Source organism: Nyctereutes procyonoides, unplaced genomic scaffold, assembly GCF_905146905.1.
Source record: "Nyctereutes procyonoides isolate TBG_1078 unplaced genomic scaffold, NYPRO_anot_genome, whole genome shotgun sequence".
NCBI classification, from domain to species: domain Eukaryota; kingdom Metazoa; phylum Chordata; class Mammalia; order Carnivora; family Canidae; genus Nyctereutes; species Nyctereutes procyonoides.
The window spans coordinates 1,995,441-2,011,579 of NW_026575048.1; the positions used below are offsets into that span (position 1 = coordinate 1,995,441).

The following is a 16,139-nucleotide window of genomic DNA, read 5'->3' on the forward strand; positions in this document are numbered from 1 at the left end:
GCAAGACATGCCAGATGTACCCACCGAATAGACCCAAATGAACTGTTTCGAAACACAAAAAATGAGATCCAAGATGGGAAGACGACAAATCAGCATGAGAAAATACCAGAAATAAGGTGACAGAGCTCAAGCAAACTAGAAAGACAAGAAAATTAATTTCAGAAATGAGAATCAAGAGCAATGACAAAAAATAATGCCTTTAGAGATGGGACATCAACAGGAGGACAACTTTTAAAAAACAAACTTAAGAGATGCAAGAGATTCAAGAAAATGTGGAAAATATAGGGGCTGGGCAAATCAGATTTCAACATAGAGATAACAAAGTCCCCCAAAAACAGAACTCCAAAGCAAGAAACACAGACACTAAGCCGCTGTGCCAGGAACCCCTCCTGAAATAGCGGGATTTGAAAGTACGCACACAGAGCCTCCTGAGCTCCTGCAAACACCAACCCCGGGTGGTCAACACATGACACGGTCTATCAGTCACAGAGTAGCAGGGAAACCACACCTCGGGACATGGAAGCAAAAAGAGGACGTGACTCGTAAGAAAAAGAGACTCATTAGGCTATTCATGATGGAAGAGAACGAAATAAATATTTCAGATACTCAAGGTAGGAAATTGTGAGCCAAGGATTTCATATCCTACAAAACTGATCTCAAGCATAAAGCAAACTAAGTTCAACGGGGGAGTCAGGGTGTGTGGTTCCCAAGGTGACGCTGACCCAACGCGCTTGTGCGAGTAAGTACATAGAAGTGAGACGAGATGAGGTGAGGACAAGTGGGGCAGATTTTATTGTACAATGGTCGACACTGTACATCCAGTGTTCTCACCATCACAGCAGCATAATATATTAGAATCCACAATACTTCATGTTGAAGGGGAAAAAGCAAGTGCATACTTAAGGAGTATCAGTCCCATGAGTCTCAGCAAGGAAGGACACACAGACACAATATAGAAGACTTAAGTACTCTGAAATCCTGAGTTTCTATTGGGAATATCAATATGAGCTCAAATATTGCATCTTTAAATGTGTGTACATGTTAATTGTTTGATAATTCTATTCACTAAAAGGCCTAGAAGCCATGACCAGCCCTCTAGCGATGAGCACCAAGCATCTGAAATACCTTTTCTGGCATTAAAAGAAACTAGACATTCTGGGGCTCCTGGCTGACTCTGAGGAGGAGCAAGCGACTCCTGATCTTGAGGTCATGAGTTCCAGCCCCACGAAGGAAGGAAGAAAGGGAGGAAGGAAGGGAGGGAGGAAGGGAGGGAGGGAGGGAGGGAGGGAGGGAGGGAGGGAGGGAGGAAGGAAGGAAGGAAGGAAGGAAGGAAGGAAGGAAGGAAGGAAGGAAGGAAGGAAGGAAGGAAGGAAGACAAACTAGAGATTCTTTGAGAAACAGCCAATTCCAGATCTGGAGCAGGAAAAGTACAAGATGGGTCTAGAGAACCTTGACACACCAGACTGCAACAGAGCCAGTGATGACTGGGTACACATGTGTGCAAGGTCTGTACACGTACGTGTGTGCACATGTGGACTGTGTGTGAGTGGGCCCACGGTGTGCACCTAGGTACGGGTGTGGTCCGTGTGTGTGTGTGCACGTGTGAATATAAAACAAATCAAGAGCCAACCTGAAGAGCCTCTGTCCTACAGGCCAAAGCTACAATTTGGGTTCAATGAAGATAAAAATTGCAATGACCTGAAACCTATTAAACAGGCTTAAGTACATGATCTCATGATACATACATGTTATAAAAATACATAAATTTATTTGGGTAACCAAATAGCAGATGAGAGAAAGTATCTTCTTCTGAAACTGTTCCAGCCAGTAAGTCTAAGCAAAATCACAGAATACCACTATTCTGGAACCCCCGAGTCATCAATCCTAGGCACTGAGCACCAGCAGCTGCTGACACCATAAAGACGAGAGCAGCCTCTGCCCGCTGATGAAAGCACGTGGCCACCCACCATCCGCTGAGGGTGTGGAAGCGGCTTCGGACCAAGCCTCTGGGTCCAGCTGCCAATCTGCAGAAATACAGAGGCCGGAAGAAAATGCTGGACTCTGCACCCGGGAGAACCCATGTGGCAACATGCAGACCCAGGCAACCAACAGGACAAACGGCCAGGCTCAACAGAGAAACCTCACATGGAGACCAATACACGCAATAAAGAGACTTCAGAAATATCCAGTCTAAGAAAAAGTAGACAAGGCTCAACTGCCATTAAGAAACGCAAAGAAGTCATTCCTATAAAACTCAGGATTCACTCTGGAGGGCGGGCAGGGCTAGGGCTTTCTGAGGTGTCCGCAAAGTTCTATAGTTCTTGGCCTGAGTGGTGGTCATGAGGGTATTCACCTTATAGTAATAACTCAATCAGCAATACATTCGTGTCCTTTTCTGTATGTTTTTGATGAAAAAGTAGTAAAAAAAAAAAAGATAAAAATAAATGATCATATCAAACTTTAACTTGCATAGTGTTTTTTATTTTTTTAAAAAGTAGGCTCCATGCCCAGCGTGGAGCCCAATGCGAGGCTTGAACTCACAACCCTGAGATCAAGACCTGAGTTAAGAGTTGGACGCTTAACTGACTGAGCCACCCACACACCCCATCTTACACCACGCTTTTAACAAAAACAGCCAAAGAAACTTTAAGAGATTTATTTACACATCTTGCTCCGTAAGTAACGGTTCCTAATCAAAGATCAAGAGCCAGGGCTACGTGCAGGCTTGTCTTGTACACGGGTGCCAGCCAGGTAAGCCCCGGGCTGCACTCCCTCTGCTACGGCGGGGGCCCGGGTGTGGGCTGCAGCCACCAGGAGAGCACTGCCTCGCTCTAATCCACAGGAAGGTACAAGTCAACACGAACCTCCTGAGACTCGATGCTGCCAACTGGAAGGTAAATGGACACTTTCAGAACATTTCCAGACCCTGCCTGCGTCTGTAAACCACTGCTGTGTTCATGCCTTATTAGATCAGAGTCCTAAAATTTCTGTCCAGACTGCAGTAAAACTAATGAGAACAGCATCACACTCAATCGAGCATAACACTGAAATCTCAAATAATGCTCAAATCTCGAAGGACGTTCAATTTGTTATACATTTAACCATGTGGTATCACAGGATATCCCAGAATTTACTTTGCAAGTCGTGTCTGCCCATCTACTCCAAGTTTTATTTTTCACAGCAGTAAGGAGAGGTAAGAGGACAGTCACTCACTCAAGTTTTTCCAAGAATTAAAATCCTTTCGTTCAGTCTTCAGATTGCTTAGCTCCTTCTCTTGCTAATCTGTCAGCTTCTTCATTGCCTGTAAATCCCGAATGACCAGGAACATGCATCTGTTAAATAAATTTTTTTCCCTTTTATCTTTACTGATTTTTTTTTTTAAGATTTTTACCTATTTATTCCTGAGAGACACATAGAGAGAAGCAGGGACACAGGCAGAGGGAGAAGCAGGCTCCCTGCAGGGAGCCCAATGCGGGACTCAATCCCAGGACCCTGGGATCATGACACTGAGCCACCCAGGTGCCCCTGTTTACTGATTTTTTACACACACAACACAGGAGTGCATCCTGTTTCCAGTGGGTGGAGAACGGCTCCTCCCACACCCCCACTCCAACACAGTTCTAAACAGCACAAACTATGCCCAATGCATCGATGTGTGTAGGCATTTACTAAAATCCCATCTTGATTCTCCACAAATTGGGTTATACCGTTTTTATTGATTTTTTTTTTCCCCACTTAATGATGGAACTTGGAAAGCTTTCCAGGTAAAACACATGTATGTACTGACAGACAGACACATATCTAACATACTTTATTCTCTTTAAATGCTGTCAGAAAGAAGGGCTATCCTTCTGGGATTTATTTTCATTTTTTTTCTAAGTACGTTCCACACCCAGTGTGAGCCCAACACGGGGTTTGAACTCAAAACTGTGAGATCAAGACTAGAGCTGAGATCAAGAGTCAGACGCTTAACTGTCTGAGCCACCGAGGTGTGTACTTATGTGGTATGACCACTGCTGACGTTTACATTGCTGAAAGGCAGATTTAAACCTCAGGTTACCAAGCTGTTCTCAGTGGTCTGGGGGTGGAAGAGCAAGGCAGGGTTAAGACAATGACTGCAGTTTAACTTGCTCTGTAGTGTTTGAAAAAACATTTTAATAAAAACTATCTATTGTAAGAAAAATACTTCCATTTTGGAAAAAAAAGTCATGCTCAAGTCTTACCATTCTTTTCCAGAATACCTTATAAATTAGTTTTATTTTGACATTACGACTGATTCCAAAGAATCCTACAGGTGGACTGCCAGGAGTCACTTAACAGGGAGGAGGTGAGCCCAGGTGGGGCGCTCCCAAGCACAGCTGAGACTATGTGAAGAATATCGAATACCCCTCAGTCACGCTGCCAGAACACCGTGTTCCACACACAGGCCAAGAACAAGAAGTATTACTTACACAATGATCAAGAGTCAACTGTGTTCCAATTTCTAATACACGCTATGATATTAATTTTGTGGAAACTGTTATTTTAACTTAACTCACTAAATCATTTAAAGAAACCACTACTCTCTCCAGTTAATTTGGAATATTTGGTCCTGGACGTTTGGGGGCTCAGTCAGTTAAATGTCTGACTCCTGATTTTGGCTTGGGTCATGATCTCAGGGTTGTGGGATGGAGCCTCACATCGGGCTCCATACTGGGCGTGGAGCCTGCTTGAGATTCTCTCTCTGCCTCTCTCCTTCCTCCCTCTCCCTCCCAAAACAAAAAACAAAAAAACACACAAAAATAAGTCCTGAGTGGTTAAGAAAACACTTACCCACTGGATGTCCATGCCCTGGGTGAGCTGCTCCAGGGCCACAAAGTCCTCCTTGTTGATCACCTCTTTCCCTGTGCTCGTTTTCCAACCATTCTTCTTCCAACCTTGAACCCAATTAGTGATACCTACAAGAAACACAGTTGATGGAGCTCCAATGTCCTGGTCTCCTTTCCTCCCTAGACATAATACCTGTTCTACTTGTCTTCAGAGCAGCGGGCGGACTTGCCACTTGCCCACACAGGCTGTACTCTGTCTGGGGCATAGACATGGCTACTCCTCTGCTCATCCCTTTGCTCAGACTGGCGCGGAATCACAGGCCCCAGCCTAGGAGGACACCTCCTCCACCTCTTCAACCCCCCTTCCCAAGTCCTAAACATGCTATTTCCCAAAGGAGCCATCAGCACACCACCTTAGGTTACTGATGCCTGTTTAGACTCAAAAGACCATGAGAGCAGGGACACATCTATCCTGTCGATCCCACTGCCCCTCCTTAGGTGCGGGGCAAAGATATGTCTGGGTGGCAAACATTGGGGCAGCAGAACTGGGCCCCAGAATCCCCATCGTCTCTTTATACCTGACAAACCAAACGTCCTCATTTACCACTTAGGTCCCAATAGGATACAACACCTCCTACTGGAGAAGGAAATACCAATTTCCCTTCATGTTTACTAGAAAAACACTAGAAGTAAAAACGTAAAAGCTTACCATTTATAGTAAACATACTGTCCGTATAGAGAACTAACTTCTTAATGTTTTGCGCCTTTGCTTGCTCGATGGCTTTGCAGGCTGCCTTGAAGAAACAAGTCAGTCATCATGCCATTGAAACTGTTCAACTTGCAACATGACTGATGTTCACAATCACTTCACCATTTAAACATTCTTTTTCTGTGCTAAGTGTAACGATTACACTCTGTGTGAAATAATGCTCCACATACAGCTCTGTTTGCATATCCATGTGAATGGGAAATGTGGAAATGTGTCTGACAACTTACATGAATTTCCGCTCGTTGGTTGGTCTGCCGCCCAGGAAGCCTAATGCCTACATTCCTGGTTTCAAAACAATAAAAAAGAAAATGAAGTTAATTTAAAAAGCTAATTTTCAAAGTGGTTCCTTAAGCCTCTCAATGGAAGAAAGGCTTGATATATTTTTTTGACATTTGAAAGCATCATACAAAAACAGTCTGTAAAAATCAAACCAAGAGTATTAACATTTTATGGAAAAGCACCATGAGATGGTTTGTGAAGAACACTGGGCCAGAAATCAAAAGTGAGGTTCTATTTCTGGCCCTGAAATACATTAGAGTGTGTGGACTTGGGTGAGCACTAAGCCAGCCGCAGACACTCAGTGCCACACAAGCTGGCTACCTCTTACAGGAGTTGAAGCTAAAACTAGGTATCAAAGAGAAAGTGCTTCGTAGGCCACAAGTCAAGAGAAATGTAAAATCTTATTATTACTAGACAGTTTACATTACATGATGCCCAACACTGCTGTGGGCTCCTGTGAATGCTGAAGGACAAAGCTCAGAGGGATATGGCTATGTCACGGCTCAGATCCCTCTGTTACACTGAATTTTAGGGCTGCCCAGCATATCTGAAAGACCACACTTTCCATCACCCTGACCTTGTGCCTTGTGAAAACTGAGAGGTCCCCTCTAAGCTCACACATCTTCAGAAGAGTCTGGTGACCTGTCCCTTGGACATCTTTGTCAAAACCATCCCTCAGGAGACAGAGGACTCCTCTAGAGGGGCAGGGATGTCATTCTGGTGTAAGAGAAAGTCTGTGAGACACAGACTCATCAAGATCCAGGGGAAAGAAAACGATGCTGAGGCATTTTACGTTCTGAAGAACAAAGCCATCAGTGTCGACACGAGCCAAAGCTTGTTCTTGTGTTACCTCTGCCAACGCTAAGCAAACAATAAGCAGACCCTGTGTCACTCCTGACAAGGTTTAGAATATGATTCACTTAGATCTGAAGCCTTGTTTACTTACCAAGGATGGCCCGGCCCCCAGTAAACACCAATTCCTGCTCGGGCCCTCCTGCGTCCGTTACTGGAGCAGCAGCCATCAGTGTAGACGACGACAGATTCTCCTGCAAGAGGGAACTTGGTGAGTGTCACTGGGACCAAAGCACTAACAACTGAGACTCATTTAACACATTCACTAAGCCTGAATTCATAAAGTGAAAGTATTATACAATGCAGTCTACATCTTCTGCCTAGGAAAACATGATCAATTCTTCACATACGAGCCCCTGACACTGTGATTAGAACACACTCACACCTAGGTTCCACATGACAGACCAATTAACAGCAAAGGCAGTCACTGTGAACCTAGAACCTGCTACCGTGAGACCTGTCGTCGCATCCCCCACGACGGAGGTCACAACAGTGCCTCTCTCCCTCTCCTCATGGGGGGCAGGGCGCACACTCACTCCCAGGAGCTGTCCATGCAGACAAGTAACACCTGGGCACGATGAAGACCTGTCTGCCAGAAGGTCTAGTCCTCCAACAGATGTCGGTCTAAATTGTTTCTTAGTATATTTGCCTCTAGTGGACTACGGTCCACTGTTTTTGAGACAGAAAGTCCAATCAACATTGCTGTAAAGCAGAAGGCAGAAGAGGACTGGTATGAGGCCACTCTAGGGCCACTGGTGACCAGAATGCTCCCAGCAGGGCAGCAGGACAAGTCAGGTCGACAGGTCTTGAAGAGAAGGACCATGGGAGCAAGTAGGGGCCTTGCTCTATGTGCTATTTGTCAGAAGGATGATAGAGCGGACAAGGCAGAGGCAAAGGGAAGAGGAGGGAAGATAGAGTGTGGGAGAACGAGCGTGTTGGACAAGAATCCCTGGTTCCACTGAATTTGACGCTATCAACACAACTGCCTTTCTGGTCACTGAATTCTGTCTCAACTCTGAGTACCTATCAGGTACTGCGTTAAGTGCCACTGTGTGTACATTGGAAATGGCTCATCGCCCAGTCACCCCACAAGTATGTGCTCTGATGACTGCTGGCAAATAACCAAATCAACATTTTTTTTTTACACAACTGCAAAATTCATTTATGCAGTTTTAATATGGCTTGACAAAACATTTTCTATTGGTTTTCCTTGAGTTAAATGATAAGATAGCTTATTCCTAGAGAAAAACTGGAACCTACAAATATACTGATTTATATAAAAATGCCACTTACTAAAATAAAAAGAAAACCCCACTTACTCCTACTTTTTGTTTACATATATAAAAAAACAAAAAGGAAATTCATATACCATAAGTCACTAACTATAAACTGATCTCCCACAGTTAAAGGTAGAGAAAAATTTATATTACTTTGCCTCTCTAGACAAGGTAAGATCACTTACGTTTTGCAAAGGCTAAATGTAAATGGTAAAGATACCGGTGCTAAAGAAAAACTCTGAAAAAAAATAAATAAAATAAAATGAAGAAGAACTCTGTCCAGGCCCTTTCTTCTTTTTTAAAGATTTACTTATCTAGGGTGCCTGGGTGGCTCAGTTGGTGAAGCATTTGCCTTCAGCACAGGTCAGGATCTCAGGGCCCTGGGATCGAGTCCCGTGTCGGGCTCCCTGCTCCTTGGGGAGTCTGTTTCTCCCTCTGCCTCTGTGTCTCATAAATAAATAAAATCTTTAAAAAAAAAATTTATTTATCTATTTAAGAGATAGACACGCAAGCATGTGCACAGAAGGAGGAGCAGAGGGTAAAGGTGAGGGGAAGCAGGCTCTCTCTGTTGAGGGCTGAGATCTTGGCTTGAACTGAAACCAAGAGCTGGATGCCTGACCAACTGGGCACCTCAGGGTCTTTCTTATTTGAAGAAGCTGAGGCCTTTGCATATTCTCGCAGTGACCTGAAATGCTGTGTGCACAGAGAATACCGGTATTTCAAAAGTTTACGGTTTCTCATTTGTAGGCCATGTAATGCTTTTCCAATGAACGTCCAAAGTTTTAATAATTCCACACAGTTCGATCAACTATCAAATTGTAACCTTTGAGATTTTTAAGATAAGAATGAAATGCTAAACATTAGCTTTTCAGATAAGAATGAAAATGCTGAACATTAGCACAGTTTCCCCTAATAAGGGGGAAAAAATTCTTACACTTATTTCATGATTATTATATAGAAAACTTAAGAATCCAAGAGAGATGTACCCATATAAGAAAACATGTCTTTGCTAACTGGAGGCATGGATTCCGTGTTCTGTCTCATATGCTTCGCACGTGGCTCTGCATTTTCCTCTCCATCCGAGGGCTCACGGAGTCGCTTGCTGGCTTTCACTTGTGATTCTTTTTCATGTTTATTTTCTGGCCCTGAAAGATCAAGTCTACTTAAAAACCAGGAAAAAAATAAACATTACATGAAATGCTTAAGAATCCAGAAATTGAGGAATTGATTAGTGTCACTAAGACTGAGATACCCTCTGTATGCGGCCCTATAAAGAGGAAATGACTTAAGACTGTCAATACTGTCTCAGATTTCGGTGTCCTATGAAATTACTCTAAGTTTTCCATGATAAGCTTGGTAAGAGCAACAAGAAGACAAGAGCAACATTCCTATTACAGTAGAAATCTGCTTCTGACAGATAGCAGAGATACCAAAGCTGGTGAACCCTCCAGGTATGGTGGGCAGTTTGACAATCTGAGGGACTCTTTCCCCATAAAGAAACAAGGACTAGAATTTTGTAGACACCACTCTAGATACTTCATCTCCCTCAATGTCAAGCCGAGAACCTCCAGGGAAGTTGGGAGGGCACAGGTAACTGGACCTTAAGTAAACAGATAGCGGGCCACACTGAGAGAGGGAAACAGAAACCTGACAGCAGAGGGGACCAGGTTCCTTCAGAAGCTCAGCCGGCGGACACAGGATTAACCCCAAAGGCTTCTTTCTCACAGACTCTCTCAGATTATACGGGAGCAGCTTTTCCTATGTTCTCATTTTATGGAGTAGAAAAAGGGCACAGAAGGAGCAACTAATTGTATCTCCAAAATAACCACTAAACCCAACACTACAGATTCACTTTCAGCTCTAAACCAGGGATGGGGAAATGGGGCTCCAATGTTGAGTGAACATTGGGTCCAAGTCAGAACATGCTCCCTGGAGCAGCTTCTCCACCCATAATGTCAGAGGACTGCTAAAGATTTTTTAGCAAAATCTGGGCGAAGCCTCTATAGTGAGCAAAGTTTGCTGTTCCCACCCTGCTATATTTGTGTTACCCTGTATTTACCTTTAAAATATTCCTCTAGGTATTTCACGTAAGTAAACCCAAAAACACAAGTACAGGTCAAAGGCTAATTTTATACAACTTTATTACAATATAAATATTGTTTTATTTGTAGTAAAGTTAAGTTTAAATGAAAGTTTTTAAAGGACAGATAAGACTTTGAAGAAAAAAAGAGGCATGGTTGTCAGATAATTTTGCCTTCACAAAATTAGGTTGAGTAAATAAGTTAAGCCCAAAACAGCTTACATAAATCACAATAAGTGGCAAGTAGCTCAAGAATCCTAAAATAAGAGATGCCTGTGTGGCTCAGCAGTTGAGCATCTCCCTTTGGTTCAGGGCATGAACCTGGAGACCCGGGATCGAGTCCCACATTGGGCTCCCTGCATGGAGCCTGCTTCTCCCTCTGCCTGTGTCTCTGCCTCTCTCTGTGCGTCTCTCATGAATAAATAAATAAAAAATCTTAAAACAAACAAACAAACTTTAAATCCCATGGGATGCCTGGGTGGCTCAGCAGTTGATCATCTGCCTCCGGCTCAGGGTGTGATCATCCCAGTCCTGGGATCGAGTCCCACATCAGGCTCCCTGCCAGGAGCCTGCTTCTCCCTCTGCCTGTGTCTTTACCTTTCTGTGTGTGTCTCTTATGAATAAATAAATAAAATTAAAAATTTTTTAAAAAGTCTTTTATGGAAAAAGAAAAATACATTAAATCCCAACTTACATATATGTCACTAGCTAGGAGATCTCTAACCTTTTAAGAAAGGTGATTCATAGGTATAAAGAACTACTTTGCCTTAGAATTTAGAGTATTAAACACACAGAAACATACTTATCCTGGAAGAATTGAAGTATGGACAAGTCACTAATTGGTTAAAACAAAAGATTAGTGAAAAGAAAGTATTGAGAATCCAACTAAGGTGACAGCCATACTTCCAGACTTGTTTTCTGTCCTAAGCTGATTTCTCCATTGGGGCAGAAAATGTAACAGTCACATCACAGCTTCCTTAAAGCTGGTGCGGAGACCTAGAGGGTGAAGCAGATGCACAGCGAGTAAGGCTCTGGCCTGCTTCAGGAACTCGTCATTCGGGCAGATTCCTAAGCACGATGGCCTCTCCTTGACTTGCGCCGTCCACAACTGTTCTGGCCTCTCAAAGGAGCAGCTGTTTGAAGTTTGAGCATCTCCATGGACTCTAGAGAGTCTGCTCAAAAAAAGCTAATTCAAACCATTGTCTCCTCACCTTAACCCACTAGTAAAAAAATTTGTGAGTAAAGCTAATGAGACACAACTTCTTCAAAGTAGGTTAAGATCTACAGTTTACCCCAAACCACATTGGGGTCTGATCCTTCGTACAGTCGAAAATCTGAGTGTAACCTGTGACTCCCCCGAGACCTTACTACTGCTAGCCTGTTAACTGGAACCATTACTGATAACATAAACAGCTGATTCACAGCTATTTTATAAATGTCTTATGCACTGTGGTCTTACAATAAATAGAGACTAGAAGATGTTAAGAAAATCATAAAGATATAATAATAATAAATGTATGTAAGTGTAATAGAGTGAAGTCTCCATATAAGTCGACCCATACAGCTCCAGTTCATGGTGCTCAAGGGTTAACAGTACTTTAAACATTTTGTGCTTTCAGTGACCCTTAGTCCTTTGTACTTGATGCTCCTCATACTGGGACCCGAGCTTCAATCACGTACACTTTCTGCGACATGTGAAATTGGAGGAAATTCTGATTGTGTGACCCTGTCCCAGTAAGAAGGAAACACCATACAGGTGCAAGCCATGAAACAAATTGGTTGCATCACTTTAAAACTGTAGCCCGGGGGGATCCCTGGGTGGCGCAGCGGTTTGGCGCCTGCCTTTGGCCCGGGGCGCGATCCTGGAGACCCGGGATCGAGTCCCACGTCGGGCTCCCGGTGCATGGAGCCTGCTTCTCCCTCTGCCTGTGTCTCTGCCTCTCTCTCTCTCTCTCTCTGTGACTATCATAAATAAATTAAAAAAATTAAAAAAAAAAAACAAAACTGTAGCCTGGGGGATCCCTGGGTGGCTCAGCGGCTTACCGCCGCCTTCAGCCCGCGGTGTGATCCTGGGGTCCCGGGATCGAGTCCCACATCGGGCTCCCTGCATGGATCCTGCTTCTCCCTCTGCCTGTGTCTCTGCCTCTCTCTCTCTCTCTCTCTGTGTCTGTCTTGAATAAATAAATAAAATCTTTAATAAAAAATAAAAGTGTCGCCCGTTCAATTCAATGACAGGACAAGCATTTAAACACAGAGTTAGGCAGAGTGAGGACTCCAAGTGGACCAGGAGGCTGGAGTCCCAGCCTGTCTCTAACACTGTCACCAACGGAAACCGCTGAGCTAAACCGCTCTCTGCCTGCTGGGAACATGGAAACAACCATCACATCTCCTCTATTTAGGAGGCCGCTCTGCAGACCAGGTGACCCTGGGGCTGTGCAAGGCTTCCAGCAGGTCAAGGCGCCACCGGAGGGGAGCGGGGCCTACCTTCCGAGCCATCTAGGCTGGCAGGCTTCCTGACGAAGGCCCAGGCCTCCTCCTCCGTGGCAAACTTCTTGAATCTGGCAGCGGGGAACCGGTCCACCTGGGCTCTGCATTCGCTCCTGCAACAGAGGGCCGGGTTACTGCCTTCCCCCTTACTGGTCCTTCCTAACCGGTTCTTTTTTTCTTAGGCCGGGAACGGTGTGAAAAGGGCTGGGGGCACCGCCGGCCGCACCTGCTCGCACCTGCCCGCACCTGCTCACAGCTGCGCGCAGCCGTCTTCCACCGGGCGGGGCGGTACACCAGCGCGTCACGGAGGAGAATTTGGGGGGGGGGGAGGGGCGCCTCATCACAGCACAAGGGCGGGGGTGCCGGGCGCGTCGGCCTCGGTGCCGCAGCCGCGCAGGGAGCAGCGCCCGCACACACGCCGCCGTGGCCACCTCCAAGGACGCTGCCCGGCACCCAGGCGTCACAAGGGGCGAGGAGCCCGGGTGTACCAGAGTCGCGCTACGTGTCACCGCTTGGGAATCCCCTCCCCGAAACTGAAAGGGAGGCTCAGGCGGAGGCTCCGGGGCCGCCGCCCCCACGCCAGGCCAGGGCCGCCCGCCTCCGCCCGCCTCCGCCCGCCTCCGCCCGCCGCGGGCTCCGCTCACCAGGTCTGGAAGACCCCCGCCTTGCGGCCCCTCCTCACGGCGTAAAACATGCTGAGACTGCAGCAGCCGCGCGCACTGCAGCTCACGGCGGCCAGAACCACTCTGCGCGCCGCGCCCAGAAGCCTGGTCATCGCTCCCCGCCCGCCATCGCCCAGCGTCTCAGCTCGCCGCCCCGAGCCACCGTCGCGCAGACCCAACTTCCGGCGGCGGCGCGGGGAGATGACGCGGATCCCCGCGGGCTTGGGGGCGGGGCCTAGGGGCCTGGCGCCCCGCGCTTTTGCCGGAAATCCGGGAGAAAAGCGGGCTCGGGCGGTCCCGGGTGGGGCGGGACCTACGCAGGTGGGTGGGCACTAGGGCGGGGCGGGCGGGGTGGGGCCGGGTGAGGGGCGGGCCTGAGTGTTGGAGGCAGGGAGGGGCTGCGTGAGGGGCGGGGGCAGGGCGGCGGTGTGGGCGGGGCGGGGCCATGAGGGGCGGGGCCCATATGGTGGTGTGGGCGGGGCGGCGTCATGAGGGGCGGGGTCTGGGCGGTGGTGTAGGTGGGTGGTGCCTACGAGGGGCGGTACTGTGGGCGGGGCGGGGCCACGGGGGGCGGGGTCTAGGCGGTGATGTGGGCGGGGCACCGCCTAGGGGTGGGGCCCTGGCAGTGGTGTGGGCGGGGCAGTGCCTTGAGGGGCGGAGTCTGGGCTGCGTGGGGGGGCGAGACCTCAAGAGGCCCCTCCTCTCGCCCCTCCTGGGCCTCGCAGCCTTGGGGGGCTGTCCAGGGTCCCCGGTGTGCTCAGGGCCGTCCAGCCTTAGGAAGAGGTGACTTGCCCCCTAACTGCCGTAGGGGCGGGAAGCACTGGCATTCCGCGCCCAGAAAGAGCTGAGGCCGAGGAAGGGCGGCGCCCCCCACGTGGGTGCGTGACCCGCAGGGTGTCCCGTACCTAATGCCCTGGAACCAGACAGAAAATTTAGCTGTAAAGGCAATTCGTCAGAATTCTGCGCGGTATCTGACTTTTTGCTCTGTAAGCAAAGCAACTTCTTTGAAAAGTCCTGTCCACTGAAGCCTTGCTTTTGAGATCAATTGTAAAGGACTTAAGTTTTCTCTAGGTGTTCGGCAGGCGACGCCCGTGGCACCTGCCGCGCGCTGCCCGGCCCGGCTTCGCACAGGTGGGTCAGGCTGCCCACCCGGGAGCCGCCGAGATGCGCCCGGGATCCCGCGGACCGCGGGGCGCAGCCACCTGTTCGAGGAGGGCGGGAGACCCGGGGGAGTGACTGCCTGGGGGCGGGGGCGCCGGCTTGAGGGGCAGAGAGTTCAGTCACGCGTGTTAGGCGGAGAAGGAAGACCAACAGCAAAGGGGAAGGCTGGCCTTGCAGGGGTCGGGGGCGGTCATGCTTGTGAACCCCAAGAACATCCATTTAAAAATTTTCAACTTTCCGGGATCCCTGGGTGGTGCAGCGGTTTGGCGCCTGCCTTTGGCCCAGGGCGCGATCCTGGAGACCCGGGATCGAATCCCACGTCGGGCTCCCGGTGCATGGAGCCTGCTTCTCCCTCTGCCTGTGTCTCTGCGCCCCTCTCTCTCTGTGACTATCATAAATAAATAAATAAAGAATTAAAAAATTTCAACTTTCCTAATTTAAATTGGCTGTAGTCCATTCTTCATTCCTATTTTTATTGCACTTCAAGATAGCTTCTTTTTTAAAAAAAATATTTAATTTTAGAGAGAAAGAGAGCAGAAGCAGGAGGGGCAGGGAGAGAGAGAATCTCAAGCTGACTTTGTGCCCCCGGACTGGGGGCTCAATCCCAAGACTTTGAGATCACGACCTGAGATGATACCAGGAGTTGGATGGACACTTACCAACGGCAACACCCAGGTGCCCCCAAGATAGTTTCTTTAAATAATTGTCCTTGGGGCTCCTGGCTGGCTCAGTCCAAAGAGCATGCGAATCTTGATCTGTGGGTTGTGAGTTTGAGCCACATGTTGGGTATAAAGCTTATTTAAAATAAGCTGAAAAATTTTTAAATTGCACCGAACAATCATGAATGATTGATCGTAAAATCTCTTCTCACGTAGCTGTGAAACCCAGGATGCCCTGGCCACTGCTCTCAGGATGGCTGCAGCCCCCGTTTTTACTGTGATTCATTCTGTCTTCACCCAAGGCCTTTGGAGCACCAGTGGCTCTGAGTGAGCTCAGGCTAGACCTTGGAAAATTCATTTCTAGACTTGCTTTCTGCAGAAGCATCACTAGCTCACCTTTTCCGGGTGACAACAGGTTAGATTATGAACAAAGATGGCACCAGGAGAACTGGTTCCAGATTAGGAAGCTGAGTGGAAGCAGATGAAGGGCTGAGGGCCAAAAGCAAAAGTCTTCACTTTAAAACTCGGAGCTGGGACAGTCAGTCGGATATGAAACGACAGTAGTACGGGTTATAGCCACAGCTGTGCCCGTGGTGGTCCCTAGGGGAGAAGGAGCCGGGGCTCCTGGAGAAGTGCTGCCTGACAGCTACTGCCCCTCCCACTGGCTTGATCCACGAGTCACACCTACTTGGGACTTGCTTTTCCATGCAAACTGGCTGGCCGTGGTCCTTTATCACAAGGCACTCATCACCCCTATAGACTTCTAGGTTAGAGCCAACTGAGTACGTTAAGGAAATCACCCATGTGGCTTTCTCTAATTCCAAAAATATTTCTTCCAGTGTTTAATTAACAGTTGCTCATCTGAAAATCTTTTTTTTCTTTAAGATTTTATTTATTTATTCATGAGAGACAGAGAGAGAGAGAGAGAGAGAGAGAGAGAGAGAAAGGCAGAGACACAGGCAGAGGGAGAAGCAGGCTCCATGCAGGGTCTCCAGGATCAGGCCCTGGATTGAAGGCGGCGCTAAACCACTGAGCCACCCAGGGATCCCTGAAAAGCTTTTCTATTTTAATCTCTGGCTCGAAGTGCCTGTGACTTTCCCTGTCC

General features: G+C 47.6%; 1 protein-coding gene across 2 annotated transcripts; it reads right to left on the reverse strand.

The window, feature by feature from the left end:
- Positions 1-2,640: 2,640 nt before the first annotated feature.
- RNASEH1 (ribonuclease H1) lies at positions 2,641-13,403 on the reverse strand. 2 transcript variants are annotated; one of them, XM_055327566.1, is made up of 9 exons: positions 13,197-13,403; positions 12,550-12,665; positions 8,972-9,130; positions 6,803-6,902; positions 5,805-5,859; positions 5,518-5,602; positions 4,813-4,937; positions 3,214-3,301; positions 2,641-2,887 (listed from the first exon to the last, which is right to left on the reverse strand). In XM_055327566.1, the coding sequence occupies exons 1-8, from the start codon at positions 13,325-13,327 to the stop codon at positions 3,278-3,280; spliced, it is 795 nt and encodes a 264-aa protein (XP_055183541.1). In that variant the 5' UTR covers positions 13,328-13,403; the 3' UTR covers positions 2,641-2,887; positions 3,214-3,277. The 2 variants fall into 2 exon arrangements, with proteins under 2 accessions (XP_055183541.1, XP_055183540.1); XM_055327565.1 differs by having other exon boundaries at positions 3,214-3,332; positions 13,197-13,401.
- Between the last annotated feature and the right edge of the window lie 2,736 nt (positions 13,404-16,139).